General features: G+C 33.6%; 2 protein-coding genes across 3 annotated transcripts; both read right to left on the reverse strand.

Moving 5' to 3' along the window:
* Nucleotides 1-276: 276 nt before the first annotated feature.
* LOC123203490 lies at nucleotides 277-4,190 on the reverse strand. Of its 2 annotated transcripts, XM_044619839.1 has the most exons (3): nucleotides 3,933-4,190; nucleotides 2,418-2,563; nucleotides 277-1,566 (listed from the first exon to the last, which is right to left on the reverse strand). In XM_044619839.1, the coding sequence occupies exon 3, from the start codon at nucleotides 1,552-1,554 to the stop codon at nucleotides 577-579; it is 978 nt and encodes a 325-aa protein (XP_044475774.1). In that variant the 5' UTR covers nucleotides 1,555-1,566; nucleotides 2,418-2,563; nucleotides 3,933-4,190; the 3' UTR covers nucleotides 277-576. The 2 variants fall into 2 exon arrangements, with proteins under 2 accessions (XP_044475774.1, XP_044475773.1); XM_044619838.1 differs by lacking the exon at nucleotides 2,418-2,563 and having other exon boundaries at nucleotides 3,933-4,184.
* A 1,335-nt stretch (nucleotides 4,191-5,525) lies between these two features.
* Nucleotides 5,526-11,924, reverse strand: LOC123203344 (mitogen-activated protein kinase kinase kinase 1-like). The gene is made up of 8 exons (XM_044619685.1): nucleotides 10,728-11,924; nucleotides 10,245-10,329; nucleotides 10,050-10,112; nucleotides 8,876-9,033; nucleotides 8,077-8,149; nucleotides 7,921-7,980; nucleotides 6,881-6,991; nucleotides 5,526-6,443 (listed from the first exon to the last, which is right to left on the reverse strand). The coding sequence occupies exons 1-8, from the start codon at nucleotides 11,759-11,761 to the stop codon at nucleotides 6,234-6,236; spliced, it is 1,794 nt and encodes a 597-aa protein (XP_044475620.1). The 5' UTR covers nucleotides 11,762-11,924; the 3' UTR covers nucleotides 5,526-6,233.
* Nucleotides 11,925-16,016: the final 4,092 nt, after the last annotated feature.

Consider the following 16,016-nt stretch of genomic DNA (forward strand, 5'->3'; position numbering starts at 1 on the left):
AATCTCATCCCATCTGTGTTTAAAATTATTAGAAACCAACTTCTTTGTTCAACATTTGAGACGTAATACAAGTTAAATTATCATGTTTAAATGAAATGCACCAAAATATTCTACAAAATACAATTAAGTAAATAAGAATGGTCTTTAAAACGCAGCTATCAACAAAGAAGCGTAATGAGTCACTACCCAAACAAATTAACGTAAAGAATTAGCAGGTCCGATTGGCAGACAAACAAATATCATCGTGATGAACACACAAGGAAAATCCAAAGCGAATTTCAAAAGACAGAATATGAAAGAATGATTATATTGTTTTATGATCCTTCTGTTCAAATGTGGACTATGCATGGCAAAATGGTAGTGTATGCATACAGCAATGACAATGAGATAACTATTCCCTACACTACAATGCTTCACTCCTAAATCAAAACAAATAAACACCTAATTAAAGGGCAAATCCAATAGTTATGCTTTCAAGTCAATTGGCTAGTTTCATTTAGTTACATCATGGAATAGCTGTAGAACTTTGCTTGGTTTATACTTGCCCTTTTCATCTAGAAAATATGCAACAAAAAACTATCGATTTCCATTACCTCCTCTATGCCTCCAACGCCTCCTTGACCGTCCCACCAGTATCCTGGGAAGAAGACGTCTAGAAGGAGCTGCTGAGCCAGCAAGAAAAGCGTGACGCATCCCAAAATCATCCTCAAGCAATGAGTCATAATCCATGTCATATCTACCTTGCCAGTGGAGGCTTTGGTTCTGTCCTCGATCAAATGACTCAATACGAAAGTAGCCATCATCCGAAGAATCATCTGAATTAAAATCACTATAAACACCATGATACCCTGGCTCAATCACATAATCTCCCAGTACCATTGCTCCAGGTGTCGATGACATTATTGTGCTGATCACATCATTTCGCTCTCTCTCACATTCAAGCTTCTTCCACTTTTCTTCAAGCGCAGGGTCTACTGCTCGGGGTCGTGCCAATGGGTGTTTTGACTTGACATGCTTCCTGAGCTCCTTATAAGTTCCAACAAAAGTACACTTATCTTGCATGCATGTTCTTTCCTTTGCATTGAGATATTTACGAGCTTGTTCTACCACTGTCCAACCCTTCACTTGGCCACGACAGAGAGGACATAACAGCTCTGGAGCTTCAGTCTTTTCATTGGCATGCCCAGAATCCAAACTGAAACTGGAATTCTCAACCAACCCAGTCAGTTGTTGCCCACTTTCCATTGATGACACTTTTGTATAAGCTTTCTTGTATTGGTCAAGACAATTGGAAAAACGCTGGCTAGTAGCACACATATAAGGTCGGCATCCCTTGTTATAAGAGGAACAGAGTAGGAGCACAGCATTGTGAGGATACTCAAGACACACTGAGCAGGTTGCACCTTCCCAATCTTTCTTCTCCAAAGCTTTGGAATGTGCTTTTTTTGTATGACCCTCTTTACCAGCCTTCTTATGGGAAGATGACGATGGGGATGGTGCAACTCGGTGATGTCTTGGATCAGACTTGCATCGCAACTTGCTAACTTTCGCCATTTACAAATTTACCTGAAATATCAGAGAGAGATAGAGGGGATTATATCATTCTAATAGAGATGGTTTACAAAATAAAATCATCCTAAATTTAGTTTTCACATCAGTAAGTCTGCTGTTTGAAATCAAATCCAGTGAGAAAAACAAAATTGAACTAGCATTCAGATTGACGGTTACTTATGCCTGCATCATCAATCTGAGCTCCAAAATATACTAGGTTGGTTATATAACAGACATATCTGACATATCATGCCTTATATTAACCTAACCATAAGAATAAAACACTATTGCACACCAAACCAAAATGTATGCAGAATTCAAAAATGCAACCTTTCACCAATTCACCAAAGGCACAGCACTGGTATACCTATAAGCATGGGATTAATGGTTAACTTTATAGTGGTACACATACTGCAGAGTCACACATGTCTATCATAGAGGAGTTAGACCCATATTTACAGTGTTATCCACAGACAGTTGTATGCCGATGTCAGACATGTTCCACAATTTCCCTCCTAGAATTAGGAAATATAAAACAGGATTTTTACATCAAATAACCCAATTTCATGGTAGGGTGGTGGTACTGCTGCTACTACCTCTTCCAGTCGCAAAAAAATGAAATTGCTTAGGTCTCTGCTACCCATTCATGCATGGTAAAAATAAGAAAATACACTTGTCAAATAGAAGATATCATCCACTAAAGAATCGGGTATGTGAATCATCCAACAAACCACCTTATAGAGCTATTTGCCCAGTATAAATGGAATGCAAGCTCATGTCATGATGATGGCTTGCAACCAGTTAATAAGTTACAAAGAATTAATTTCTTATTATTATTGTATTAGCTAATCAGATGGCATCCTTACCTTACCCCACAACCTATCTTAACCTAACCCTCCCCCTTGTGTGTACTGGCTGACATCTGCCCATGAAATAGCCCAAAAACTTTTGATGCCCTGTCCTCTAAAGGGCCAGTGAAACAAGGAGCTATTGGTTCAAAAGCATGGTTGACCTGCATAGCAAACTATTCAGAGCACACTTTGAGAGCACAATGATACTATAGTACTAAATTCAGCACATAAAAAACATCCATAAAAGAAATTGTATTTTCTACTTTAACTAATTAAGATCTAAAATTGCTCTTATCACAGGTATCATGATTCAAACAAACTTTCCCAGAAGCACTACTAGTTCATATAAAAGATAAAGGTATAAACAACCAGTGCAATGGGGACTCAAGACCACCAATACTAATAATCATAAGGATCAAATTAGGCTGACTCCAAAAACAAGTTCAGAAAGAAAAAGTGGGTACTGCAAAAATTAATTGTTAGAAGCGGAAGCACAAACCTCCAAAATACATTCAATAATCAATAAATTCTGTGTTATGACTTCAGATAAAATGTTTAAAATCCAATTATTTAACCATGTAAAAGAAGTTTCAACACAAATCAATTTCTACAAATGAAAAAACAATAAATTAGAGAAAGCTGTCCTCACAAATTTCAAAGCTATTAAAATCTGAGGAATATAAAAAGCTTTAGGAGATGGGAATCAGGGACTGTGCCTAGTTCAAAGAAGCTTGCGACCGTTTGTTAAAACACTCATCCAAAGCAAAATCTGAATTATTCTATAATTCAAAATTTTTTAACTTAGTCTATCGCCCAAAAAGAACGCAGCAATAAAATGTTACAGATGCCTGTGGGATGGAAGATAGTCATTATAAAAAGATAATTCAAATTGCTACTATTTGTTCCTGCAGTATCACATATTAGTCCAAAAAGCAACTAACAATAATATAGCACAATCAGCACTAGACGGACCCATTATTCAAACCAACTTTAGGGTTCATATATGCAGAATTTAATAATCCAAGTCAATTTCACAGAAAATTATACACTTTCTAACAACCATATGATACTACTACCTTAAAAACTTCCAAATCGTTTCATATCACATCACGATACAGTGCATAATCTTAAATTTATTTCTAAATTTAATTTCATTTCCAGAAATAAAAAATACTAATACAATTAAAATTTTTGTTGTACTCTAAACAGATGGAATCCACCCTCTGAAACATTACGAAAAAATGTCAACATACAATTAAACCTAAAATGGTAAAATAATAGTACGTAAAACATTCAGAAGCATAATATTTACCAACAAAACATAAAAAATTTGGGAGCATAAAGAAAACAATTAAGATATCAAAATCGAACCCTAGAACCCGAAAAAAGACAGCCAATATTAAAAATCTGAATCTTCATTCTCAAAATGCAGAGCCGCAAAACGGTACGCAATGAGAAAGAAAGAGAAAACGAATCGGTATCCATAAACAATAGAAATCAAATCAAAGGCTAAGATCGAATCAAACAGACCTGGAAATTTTATATACGAAGAAAATGGGAAAGGTTGTTTAAGATAGCGAGGGAGGGAATGATAGAGAGAGGATATTTGAAAGTGTGATTGGAGATAGATGGAGGGAAAGGCGGAGAGGATCGGGATGGAGAGTGGGGAAGCGAAAACACCCGATCTTGGCGGGCAAGTTGGGTTGGGTTGCGTTGAGTTGCGTGTGGAGGTGCTGAGAGAGAGAGAGAGGGCCGCCCTTTTATTGTCAGCCTGGGTTTGGAAGATGAAACTTTGAATCTGGTGCCCATGGCTGTCATTTTTACGCCACCATGTCGTTTTTTTTAAGCCAAACAACTTGATCCCACCCAAGGTATAGTGAAACTCTTGACTTTCACCCTCCTATTTTAAAAAACTTAAACACTTCCCCATAAACAAATTTCTATTAAAAATTTTAATTAAGATTAGGCATAAAATCATTATTTATTAAACAATTTAAAAAATTAAAATTTTATCATATTTTTCTCTTCAAATTTAAAAATCTTATAATTTTTCTCCTAACCTAAAGTTTAAAAAACGATAAATACCCCCTAAGGTTTGTTTCTCTTCTCTTGATCATTGATTTGCCCTTTCAGGTCGTCAGTTGTCCTCCCTCTCGTCTTATCTTTTCCTCCAATCTCTCTTTTTTCCCTCTTCAATTTCATCTCAAATGAAAACTGTTCATTTTTATCTCGATCAAAGACAATCAAAAAGAAAAAGAACAAAGACCAGAGGGAGAGATAAGACAGAAGAGAGAACAGTTGACAGTTACAGAGGGCAAATTGAAGTCAGAGAGAATAAGCATAAACCCTAAGAGGTATTTGTCACTTTTTAAATATTAAATTAGGAGAAAAATTATAAGATTTTTAAACTTGAAAAAGAAAATATGATAAAACTTTATTTTTTTAAATTTTGTTAATAAATAACGATTTTATTTCTAACTCTTACTGAGATTTTTAATAAAAATTTATTTATAGGTAAATATTCGAATTTTAAAAGTTAAAGAGTAAAACCTTGCGTAGGGATAAGTCTTTTAGCCCCTTTTTTTTTTTTTTTTTTTACACTTACTGGACTGGGTTTTAGATTACCAAGCCCTTTTCTGCAAACTAGCCCATGAAAAACTCCTTAAAAATATTTTTAAACAAAAAATTTTTTGGTATGAAAATTCAATTTCGTTACTGACACAAATATTTTTTCAAAGATATTAAGAGGTAGAATTATTTTATTTTTAATAAAGAAAAATAATATCACCATTAAATTCGATATAATACGAAGTCCCAGTCCCAGTCCCAGTCCCAGACCTACTCTCCAACTTTGAATTCTATATTTTGGTAGAAACTAGAAACTACTAGACAAACTCGATCCAGCTGTCAACTTAAAGAGGTCGCATTCAACTTAAAGCCGGCACTCAAATTCTACACGAAACCAAACCCACCGACCTTTTCCACCTCACAACATTACTCAGATGACGAAAACGAGCTATGACTGCCTTACTTTGATTTCATTGATTCAAACGCTAAGGTGTTAGTACTTTTACCTGACTCAAATGTTTATTAATAAAATTTTCTCTGTTGACACATTAAAACTGGAAGCAAATGGAAGAGCTATTTGAACATCTTTCCGAGACTACAGACAATTGAAAAAAATAAGTTAATCAAATACAATCACAATACAAACTTTAATTTCAATAAAGAAATTAAATAAATTACAAAGGGCTTAATACAGTGAACATGGGGCGCCCGAACACATTGTCCACAGCAGCTGATAAATACAACAGAAAAATTAAAGGGCAGGTTTCTCACGTAGAAAGGGAGACTCATGCCCAGATCCCATAGAACACTTGAGAATTCAGCAGCCTTTGCTTCTACACAGACCAAATAACTTGAGGATGCAAGGGCGTGCTTACTTCACAATTTTAAAAGATGTCTTCAAGACGTAAACAATAATTTGAGTGAGTGCAAAGGTCAATAATCTGAGATACCGTTAAAAGTTGTGGCCCAATCAAGCAGACTGTTAAAATTACTTTGAGAATCCTGGCCCAAGATTGATATTACCCAGTGGCCCCCTTAATTCATAAATGTCACACATTTATCATCATCACAGTTACATCATATATCGATTTTACAGAGTTAAAAAATATGCACAACTCCTTCTGGTTTCTGTGCACCCCCAAGAAAACATGCAAGGATTCACATCAACTGTGGTTTCTTTAATTTCCACTGTCAACGAGAGGACAGACATAGGACAGTACTGAAAAACCAGAAGTGATAAATACCTCGCCAACTTTCAATTTTTCAATGCCGCCTGACTAAAAAAGGAGATGCTGAGCCTGAGGATGTGGAAAGTGGTCTCTTCACAAATGGATGATCTAGTAGCTGTGCAGCAGTAGCTCGATTGTTGGGGTTAACTTTTAGGCATTGGGAGACAAAATGCCGTGCATCTTTTGAGAGACTATCAGGAATAGGGGGTGGTAAACCTTTCCCAATCCTAAACAATGCTGGCATCTGTAGCATTACAATAAAAATGTTAAAATTCCAAAAGTAATGGTCATTAATATATGACAGAATTTAAAATCTAAGCTCCATCTTTACATAAATATGGATTTAATTTGAACTGGATTAGTAAACAATATATATAGTAGCTCTCTAGTCAAGACTGTCCTAGTATAATTATGTTAAAACAATATTTAATCAGCACTGGTCCAATGAAGGAATCAATAGGTATTCAAATACAGTCCTGATATAATTACATCAAGACATTCCTAACCAAAGAAAATCTCTCTTCATATCTGTGCACACACACAACAATATTCAACAGAAACTACATGCTGAATAAAAGACAATCAACCAATTAAGAGCATGAATCTTCGATATCTGAAAACCATTTTGGTACCATTATAATGGCATTTGTAATTACAATATTCAATCACAAGGGCACTTACACATTCTAAAGGATAATATGGAAGCTGACGGGTTAACATCTCCAACACAGTGCACCCAAGGCTCCATATATCAGCCGGAAGTCCGTATCCTTGGTTCTTATTATTAACAACCTGCAAATGCACAGCTTGAAATTAAGAAACAGCTCAAGGAGATCATCAGACAAGATCTCCATCATATAGGCAATATGTTCAACAGGAAAATACCACAAAGTGAAAAAATTGTCTGAAAGGAATAGAAATACCATACAGAAAGTATGTTTCCAGAGATAGACTAGACCAATAAGAAAACAGAGAAGATCCAAGATGAAATGGAGAAAAAGAATACGAAAAGACAATGAAGACTCAAATTGCAGAATATTTACCACAAAAAATGCAGCACTATAACCATAGCATCACCATTGATGTCACAGATTTATTGGAAAGATCAAGCCTCTGAAGCAGATTACTAGGAGTGAAAAGAGACATATGTGCAAGTTCCCCAAGGATGACCCCAAAAAAATTTAAAGTTTCCATTTAATATCACGTTATGTGCAAATCACTAAGAAGTGGAGAGCTGTGACAGATATGCCAGACACAAAGATTCATGCGACTTTCCTCAATGTGGACATATAGCAGTTGTAAATAAGACAGCATGTCCATCAGCACAACCAGAATTTTGGAAAACAGAAAATTTGATGCTTAAATTATGTATTTTCAGGCAGTAGTTGATAAAGGAAAAGAAAACTACCAACACCAAATCAAGTGAAGTACTTTGAATTATTGTTAAAAGAAAAACATTCAAAATTTAACAACCCCTACCTAATTGATACATCATAAAGACACCATATAGTACAGAACAAAATGCAACCGCATAAGGTCAAATAGTGTACCATAAATTTGCTTCAGCCAATCATGACAAATGTAACCAATAACATTTCCATACCAGCAAATAAAGTTTTAGCCATAAATTCTTCAAAGCCCTATAATTTCATTAGTTCTAGTTATTTTAAATACAAGCACAATTTATAGTTCTTCAATACAAAAAATAAAAAGATGCAAACCTCAGGGGCCATCCAGAATGCAGTTCCCTTGCAAGATTTAACATCATTCAATTTGGTGGCCTGAATATTAAGCATGATTAGTAGAAGAAATTATAACAATTTAAGAAGCTGCAAAAAATGAGAAGTTAAAACAACAAGGAATAAGAGAAAAAAAACCTTTGCCAATCCAAAATCAGCAAGTTTCACATGACCACTTGCATCAACCAATATATTTGCACATTTAATATCCCTGAAACAAAAAAAATAGAAAATTGCACGTGAAATGTGAGTATTCATGCAATTGTTGTGGGCACTATATATTGTAAGAGTGAACCACTTTTATATTCTAATCAAGACTCGACACAAACACAGACACACACACACAGAAATAGAACAAAAATTAGCCCTGGTCAAAAGCTGTAGGGAATGTCAGGCCAATGCCATCAATGAATGGAAAAATTCCACAGCTAGACCAATTATAAACCTAGCTTATATGGGTCCTAATCTGCATCCTTAACATTTATGATCAGCTAGCAATTCAGATCCAAAGGTTGCAGAAGCATTACTTCTGTACAACATTGCTATAATTCTTGTGCCAGGTAAAAAGGAAAGCAGACAAATTTAGTAATAGCCATTGCCAAAAAACATGGATACTTGTAATTCACGCACCCAACATTGCAAAAAAGAGCTCTTTCACTAAATTCAGTATGGCAAACATTGAGTTAAAAGATCAAACACAGATGATCAGAAAATCAAATAGTAACGATTGTATAAGGCCATAAGAAAGAAAAAACAAAACGACTTCCACTGTACAACAGAAGAACACCAAAAAATATGAAATTAAAGCCCCATTGGGGCATGAAAAGCTAATTCTGCAACAAGCAGGCAAAATAGCACGATATTCCCTTTTTTTGCAATAATGATAAGCACATTAATTGCAAAAAAAATATGTAAATAATAGATACACTTTTATCACCTGTGAACCACACCTTGGTCGTGGAGATACTTCAAACCATGCAGAATCTGTCTTGTATAAGCAGAGACTTGGGAATCTCGAAGATGATACCTCATATAGAGATTTAACAGGGAACCTTTAGTTACAAGCTCAAGAAATATATATAGTTTTGATTCATCCTGCAAAAACCATTAAACACAGGGAAAAAATGAGAAAGTTGAACACGTCAGGACACCACTACTCTACATTATCCAATAAAGCCAATGAAACAGAGTAAAGACATGTGCAGAGTGCGTAGTAATCAAATACATTATCTAATGTTTTATGATATAACAGCCCTAGTACTTTTGAAGATAGAAAGAAGAGCCAATACTCAGTAGATAGCAAGCTTTGATTTACACATGATGATGTAGAGAGCAAAACAAAATATCATTACCTATTTCTTTCCTACATTTTGATCCCAAAGCTCATTATTCTGGACATCATAATTAACTGCATATTTACCAGAATGCCAGATGGATTTATTCTTCTCATCTTGTAGAGCTAATTGGATTTAGTTTTCAAAAATCATCTACGCCTTTAGATGTAGGGGCATACAGAATATGCAAAGGGCTGTTCTTACAAAATTTGCAAACAAACTCAGATTCACCTACAAGATTGTAATTTTATAAATAGCAGTGATTAAAAGATGTGCATAAAGGTGAAGTAGCTGTCCACATGGGGATCTTCGTACTTTAAGTATCTGAGTACAAAATTTTAATAGGCTAGTCAAACACCCATGGAATATCATTAATAAACCAAAAATTCATTAGAGGGGAAGATATGACTTCATATAACTTAAAAAAAAAAAAAATTACTCTACAATGTACCAACGACTGAATACTGGTTTTGCAGATCTAACAGCTAGAGACAGCCAAAACAGCATAACAAAGGGTCTGCATCTTTTCTTCCTTTCTGATTAAGCTGGTGTTCCTAAAATAGGGATGCCTAAGTAGTTATTTCCTCTAAAATCATGTACATGGTGCGCTCCACCAAAATTAAGTATCAGATGGTATAAGTCACAAGGAAAGAACTTCTAAAAGATATATGTACTCATAAGGAAAGGACACACAATTTGTTTACTTTGATAGCACCTGCAATCATGTCCAAAGTTGAAGAACATCTAAAATAAATTGAAAACAACACATTCAATTACCTTATCTGTGCCATAATACTGAACGATGTTTTCATGTTCGAACTTACTTAAAAGAGCTATTTCCTGCAAAAGTTAAGCACGCGACAAGAATTAGAAAATTCTCTGTAGGCGCATACAATTTGTCCCTTCATTTACAAGATAGGGAACCATGGAGAATGAAACAATTACAGCAGCACAGAGGTTAGCCTGTCTCACCTGCTCAAGTTGGTAAATGCTTTGCTTTCCCAGGCTTCCTTGATCAAGTAATGAAACTTCCTTAACAGCAAAAAAGAATCCATCGCTGCAAGAAAATGAATACATAAAATACCATCAGAGCACTGCACTCACACAAAAGGAACAGAAGGTGTGATAGCCCCTTGATTCAATTCCTAATTTGATCTTCCAACAATTAAGCTTCATCATAAAAAAAAAAAACAACTGTTAAAGCATGATGCACAAAATCATGAGATAATGAATTATGTCAATAAAATGAGTCTCATGAGATATGAATTTTGTCAATAAAATGAGTCTCAACTCTGGAGAAGACCACCCAGAAATCTGAAGAATAAAAGGGCTAATTCTCAAACCAACAGTTACGTACTAAAACAATATGCAGAAGCAATAAACAAACAAGTCTAAATCTCTAATTTTCAGGATATAGAAACTGAAGCAACATATAAACAATATTTCAGCGCTTACTCAGAAATCCCTTCGTACACCGATCCAAACGTCCCACGTCCCAGAAGCTCGCCTTTCTCCCAATAGGATATAGCCCTTCTAAACCTCCCATTGGGGGAAATATTTGTGGGCTCAGTAGTAGTACTTGAAGAATCATCATCATTCGAAGTCGTGAATGAACAAGTTTCTGACAACACAATCTCCTCTTCTCTCTTAACAATTCCCCTCTCAACTTTTCCTTTGTGTTCTTCCTCAACTTCTTCGTCAGATGAACTAAAAGCGCTACCATCCAAAACTGGATGCATTATATCATCTTCAGGTGAAAAAGCTTTCAAGATGTCCCACGTCGAACACGCGTCATCAATCACCGGTAAAGTCATTGCCGGCGGCGGTTTCAATAACGGCGGCCTGACCCCTTTGATTCCTCCAGAATGATTATTACGGTTAACATTACAGTGCGGACTTGACTCGGCCAACTCGTTCCGAGTCAAGTGAGTGCTCTTCTTAATTACACCATCGCCAGTATCACAAGGACATTCAGCTGGCAAAGCTCTTAACTCAGCCGACTCATTCCGTGTCAACACAGCTGTGTCGCTAACTCTAACACTATCCAAAACCCTATCACTTAACTCACTGACCATAACCGCTTCACTCTGTATTTCCTCCGTTTCCTTCGGACTCTCCAACTGGTTCAATCTTGACCTCGGTAAAAGATCCGAAGACGACCTGATTTTTCTCGATTCCCACGCCGCCACTGGGATCGCAAAATCTTCGGGACCGGACAAGCCTAAGCTCAGACAAATCCGCTCGAACTCTCCATCTACCCCTTCGATACGGAAGCTCGTCCGATCCGATGAGTCGAGCGATCGCGTGATTAGCGAAGCTGAAGATGACGAATAATCGAGAGATGACGACGACGACGAGGCATCGTACTCAAAGTTCTTGGCCGCATTGCGCCGTTCGAGCCGAGGTTTCCGCCTCTTCTTCCTCGGGTCCATGGCCCTGTCGGCGGCGGTTTTCTCCCTATGAGTGAAAATTCGAGGTATTCGATTCATAGAGGGCAAAATCCATCTAACCTGACAACAAAACGAAATGAACTTTCAGGTTCGCTCGCCTGATAATTATGCTGGCTTGACAGATAGTTTCTTTTTCCGTAACTTTCTTTATCGGGAAAACGAAAGAAAAACAAATCAGCTGCAGTATTTAAAGATAAAGTTTTAAACCCGCGAGGGTTGAAATCGGCAGAGTGAAAAGACTAGTAAACGCCGATAAAGTGAGATAGAGAGAAAACGCGGTGCCACGTGGAACGTAAAAGTGGGGTGGACTGGATTGGTGAGGTGGAATTTTTGGAAGTTTGCGCTTTTTGGGTGGGCGGAGGGGAACATATTCTCTGACTGTACACCTCACGCTCGCGCTGCTTGGTCCTGATAATCAAACCATCATTAAGCGATGGTGATTTTTTGAGCTACACCAATGATTGTGAATGAGTGGATGTAATCGTTTACGTCACTTTGAATCGTTGGATGTGCCACACCGATAAGTTCCTCCTCGTTAAAACTTGAGTCTAATATCAATAAAATTATTTGTATTTATTTTTTATACATAATTTATATATATAGATAAAATATTATCATATGATTAAATATTTTTTTATCATATAATAACATACATTTTAAAATTACCTAATTATATGATGACACATCACTGTGTATATGAATTATGTACCAAAAATAGATACACATAGTATTACTCGCGTAATATTTATAATTTTTATCATAATTATGGTAAAACTAGAAATTTTCATCTTTACAGTAACGGTTACATCTAAATTGAGCTGATTTAGTTTTAAAAGTTAGTTTAATTTAATTTAATTTAATTTAAATATAAGTTAAATTCAAGTTAAAATACTCAATTCATTTTTAAATATGAATTAAATTTGAATTAAGAGGTGTTTAATTCGTATAGTTTAAATCAATTATTCAAATTTATGACTTGATTTAATTAGAATTTGTGATTCATATTAACTTGAATTCATAGTTTGAATTCATAATTTAAATTTATGACTCGATTTAGTTCAAATTCATAGTTCGAATCAATAATTTTATGTATTATTTGATAAAATAATATGTTTTTATCAATACTTTACGAACTCAAATTACGAATTTAAATGATAAATTTGAATCGAATAAAATCATAAATTCAACTTAAATTTAATTAAATTAAATCATTTTTATTCAAATTATCTTTTATTTTAGTTTGATAAATACAAACCGAATCCAAATAAAATCATTTTCTATTTAAGTGAGAGGTTAGTATCAGGAATTATTAAATTTTTTTATATTATTTATTAAAAACAAAACAAAACAATTTCAAGTGGAATTTTCCATTAATTACAAGTTAAACAAATTGAAAATATTTATAATAAAAAAAATAACAGGATAACTATGAGTTATCAACAATTATTACCGAAAAGTCGGCAAAGTATGGTTTAAACTCTTCCCTAATTTGTATTAACAAATAAATTAGGATAAATTCCAAAAAAGTCAACCTTAAACATCTTCCATGTTTCTTCTTCCTTCTAGAAAAGTCAAAGCACGCTGAAAATAAATGTTTATAATACATATTTATTTATTTCCAAAAAGTATTGACTTTCCTAAAAAGTAAATATTTGTTTACAGCAGATCATCATAAAGAAAAACGTTTTTGTTTTACAATTTATAAGATTAATAAAATTAATAAAATTTGAATTTTTATTATATTTATAAAATTTTAATTTATTTGATATATCCGATCAAATTGAATAAAATTCTGCAATTAAAAAAAAATTTTTTTAATTATTTTATTTTGTATATTGGATGGTTAATAAATTTGTTAGTGAATAAATTGAAAATTAATAAGGCGGGACAAAAGAATTCTAGAGGGTGGTTTGGTCAATGTCGTGGGAGGTTTTTGAATTAGAGATCTGTGGATGACCAAAAGAAGAGTCAACTTTTCTTGTAAAGCAAGATTTAATATTAAAAATGTTATAATTTTTATATAGAATTTTTCTATATTTGACCATATTCATCGAGTCACCGGATGTAATACAACCCTATTTTATATTTTGACTGCAGTAATACACAAGGAAATTGAAATTTATGCCCATATTTATTTTTGTTTATACAATTTTATTCAATTTTTTTATTATATATCTATACTACAAAATTTAATATAACATCAAATTTACCCTTCTTTTTTACTTTAAAAACATAAGTTTACGTCGATTTTTCACTACAATATAATTGTTATTTTACCAAAATTTTGTATAAAATTCATCATAATTCAGATAAGTGTTAATTCAAACTCAAACTCAAACTCCATGAACCCCTAAGCAAGGCGTACATGGAGTTAGAGGCATACTCCAAAAGTTGAAACCAAGAGTTCAAGTTATATATATTTTTTAATACATTAGGAAAGTCTTTAAATATAATGTTAATGGATGGTAGATCCAATTCAATATTACAATGTAGTTGGTTTTTGTAGATATAAATATATACAATATTATGTATACATAATTTTGAATATATAATTGATTAAATAAATAATATGTTATTATGTAATTAAATATTATTTTATTATTAATTAAAAATTGCTTAATCACATAATACAAATTATTTATGTATCTAGTTTATATTAAAACGTGTGTAATTATATTTTTTTTTTGGTATAATTATGCACACATAATCAAATAAACCAATTTATAAAATTTGACATTTGTTTGACTATGGTGCAAAATAAGCAAAACAAACCCAGAAAGTTTGTTTTATAAAAGTAACACTATAAGTATCTATTTTGAGTACATAATTAGGTATGTATTTATCTATATAATTATGTGATTAAATGTTATTTTATCATTAATTTAAAATCATCTAATCAAATGACAACACATATCAAATATATACTTAAATAATAAAATTATGTGTACCTACTTTGAATATATATTTGATGTGTGTCATCAAATAATGGATGATTTTAAATTAATAATAAAATAATATTCAATCATATGACAACACATATATATATACTCAAAAGTGGATATGTACAACAACACTCATTTATAAATACCTAATAATGTGATAACTAATAACAACACTCATTTAGTGCAAACCCAAACTTATACCCATTAATTTTTAAAAATTTAAATACTTATTTGTCTTTTAAATTTTATTGTTACTATTACTAATAAAATTGTAGATAGGTGAATATTTCAATTTTCGAAAGTTTGTGAGTGTGAATTAGGTTTTCACTAAACCCTAGGAGGGAATAAGTCCTTTGGCCTTGGTCTAATTATAGTAATAATAAGCAAGTAGTTTAGCTAGCACTTATAATTAATAGAAGGCCTAACCCTTATTATAGGTTTTATAAATTCTGTAACGCACTTTTTTGGGAGTGCCATACGGTCCATTATGAAAATATTATTTCAATATAAACTATATGATTCATATATTTATTAAAGTGTATCATATGATATAGTATCCATGATTTAATATAAGTTTTAATTTATTTTTAGGCCAAAGGACTATTTCCCACCCAAGGTATGCTGCATTCCTAAGTTTCCTCCCTTTAATTTTGATAATCACAAATACCCACTCATAAACAGTTAAAATTAACGGTAGTAAGAGTAAAATCATTATTTTCTGAATAATATTAAAAATAAACTAAAATATAATATCTTTTTACCCCCCCTAAACTTTAAAACTAAAATTTCCCCCAACCTAAGTTTTAAAAATTGACAGTTTTTCCCTAGGGTTTCGTTTTGAGATCTCCGACGTCACCTTCGGTGTCATTGCTAGGGATGGCAATTTGGGCCCGACTTTAGGGGCCCCGACCCTAACGGGGAGGGGATTCCCCGATAAAAACGGGGAAAGGGGCGAGGATGGGGACAAAAAAAATCTCCGTAATCGGGGACGGGTCGGGGACGGGGATACATGTGTCCCCGCCCCGCCCCGCCCCGCCCCTCCCCTTCCCGCCCCTCCCCTCCCCTCCCCCTCCCCATCCCCTCCCCACCCCTAAATCTAATATATTAATTTAATAATTTCTAGAAAATTTTACATTATAATTTATTAAAACTATAACTTTAATTTTACTAATTTTTGAATTATCAATTATTAGCTTTTACTAATTTCTAAATTATTAATCTAATATATTAAAAAAAACCTAGAATTTCATTATCATAAAATGTAAATGCACCAAATTAATTTTATTTCAACTTCAAAACTTAGTTAGTCAATCCACTAGGTTTTACACACAAAAAATAATAAATTATAAACT

The sequence above is a fragment of the Mangifera indica genome, chromosome 19, assembly GCF_011075055.1.
Source record: "Mangifera indica cultivar Alphonso chromosome 19, CATAS_Mindica_2.1, whole genome shotgun sequence".
NCBI lineage: Eukaryota > Viridiplantae > Streptophyta > Magnoliopsida > Sapindales > Anacardiaceae > Mangifera > Mangifera indica.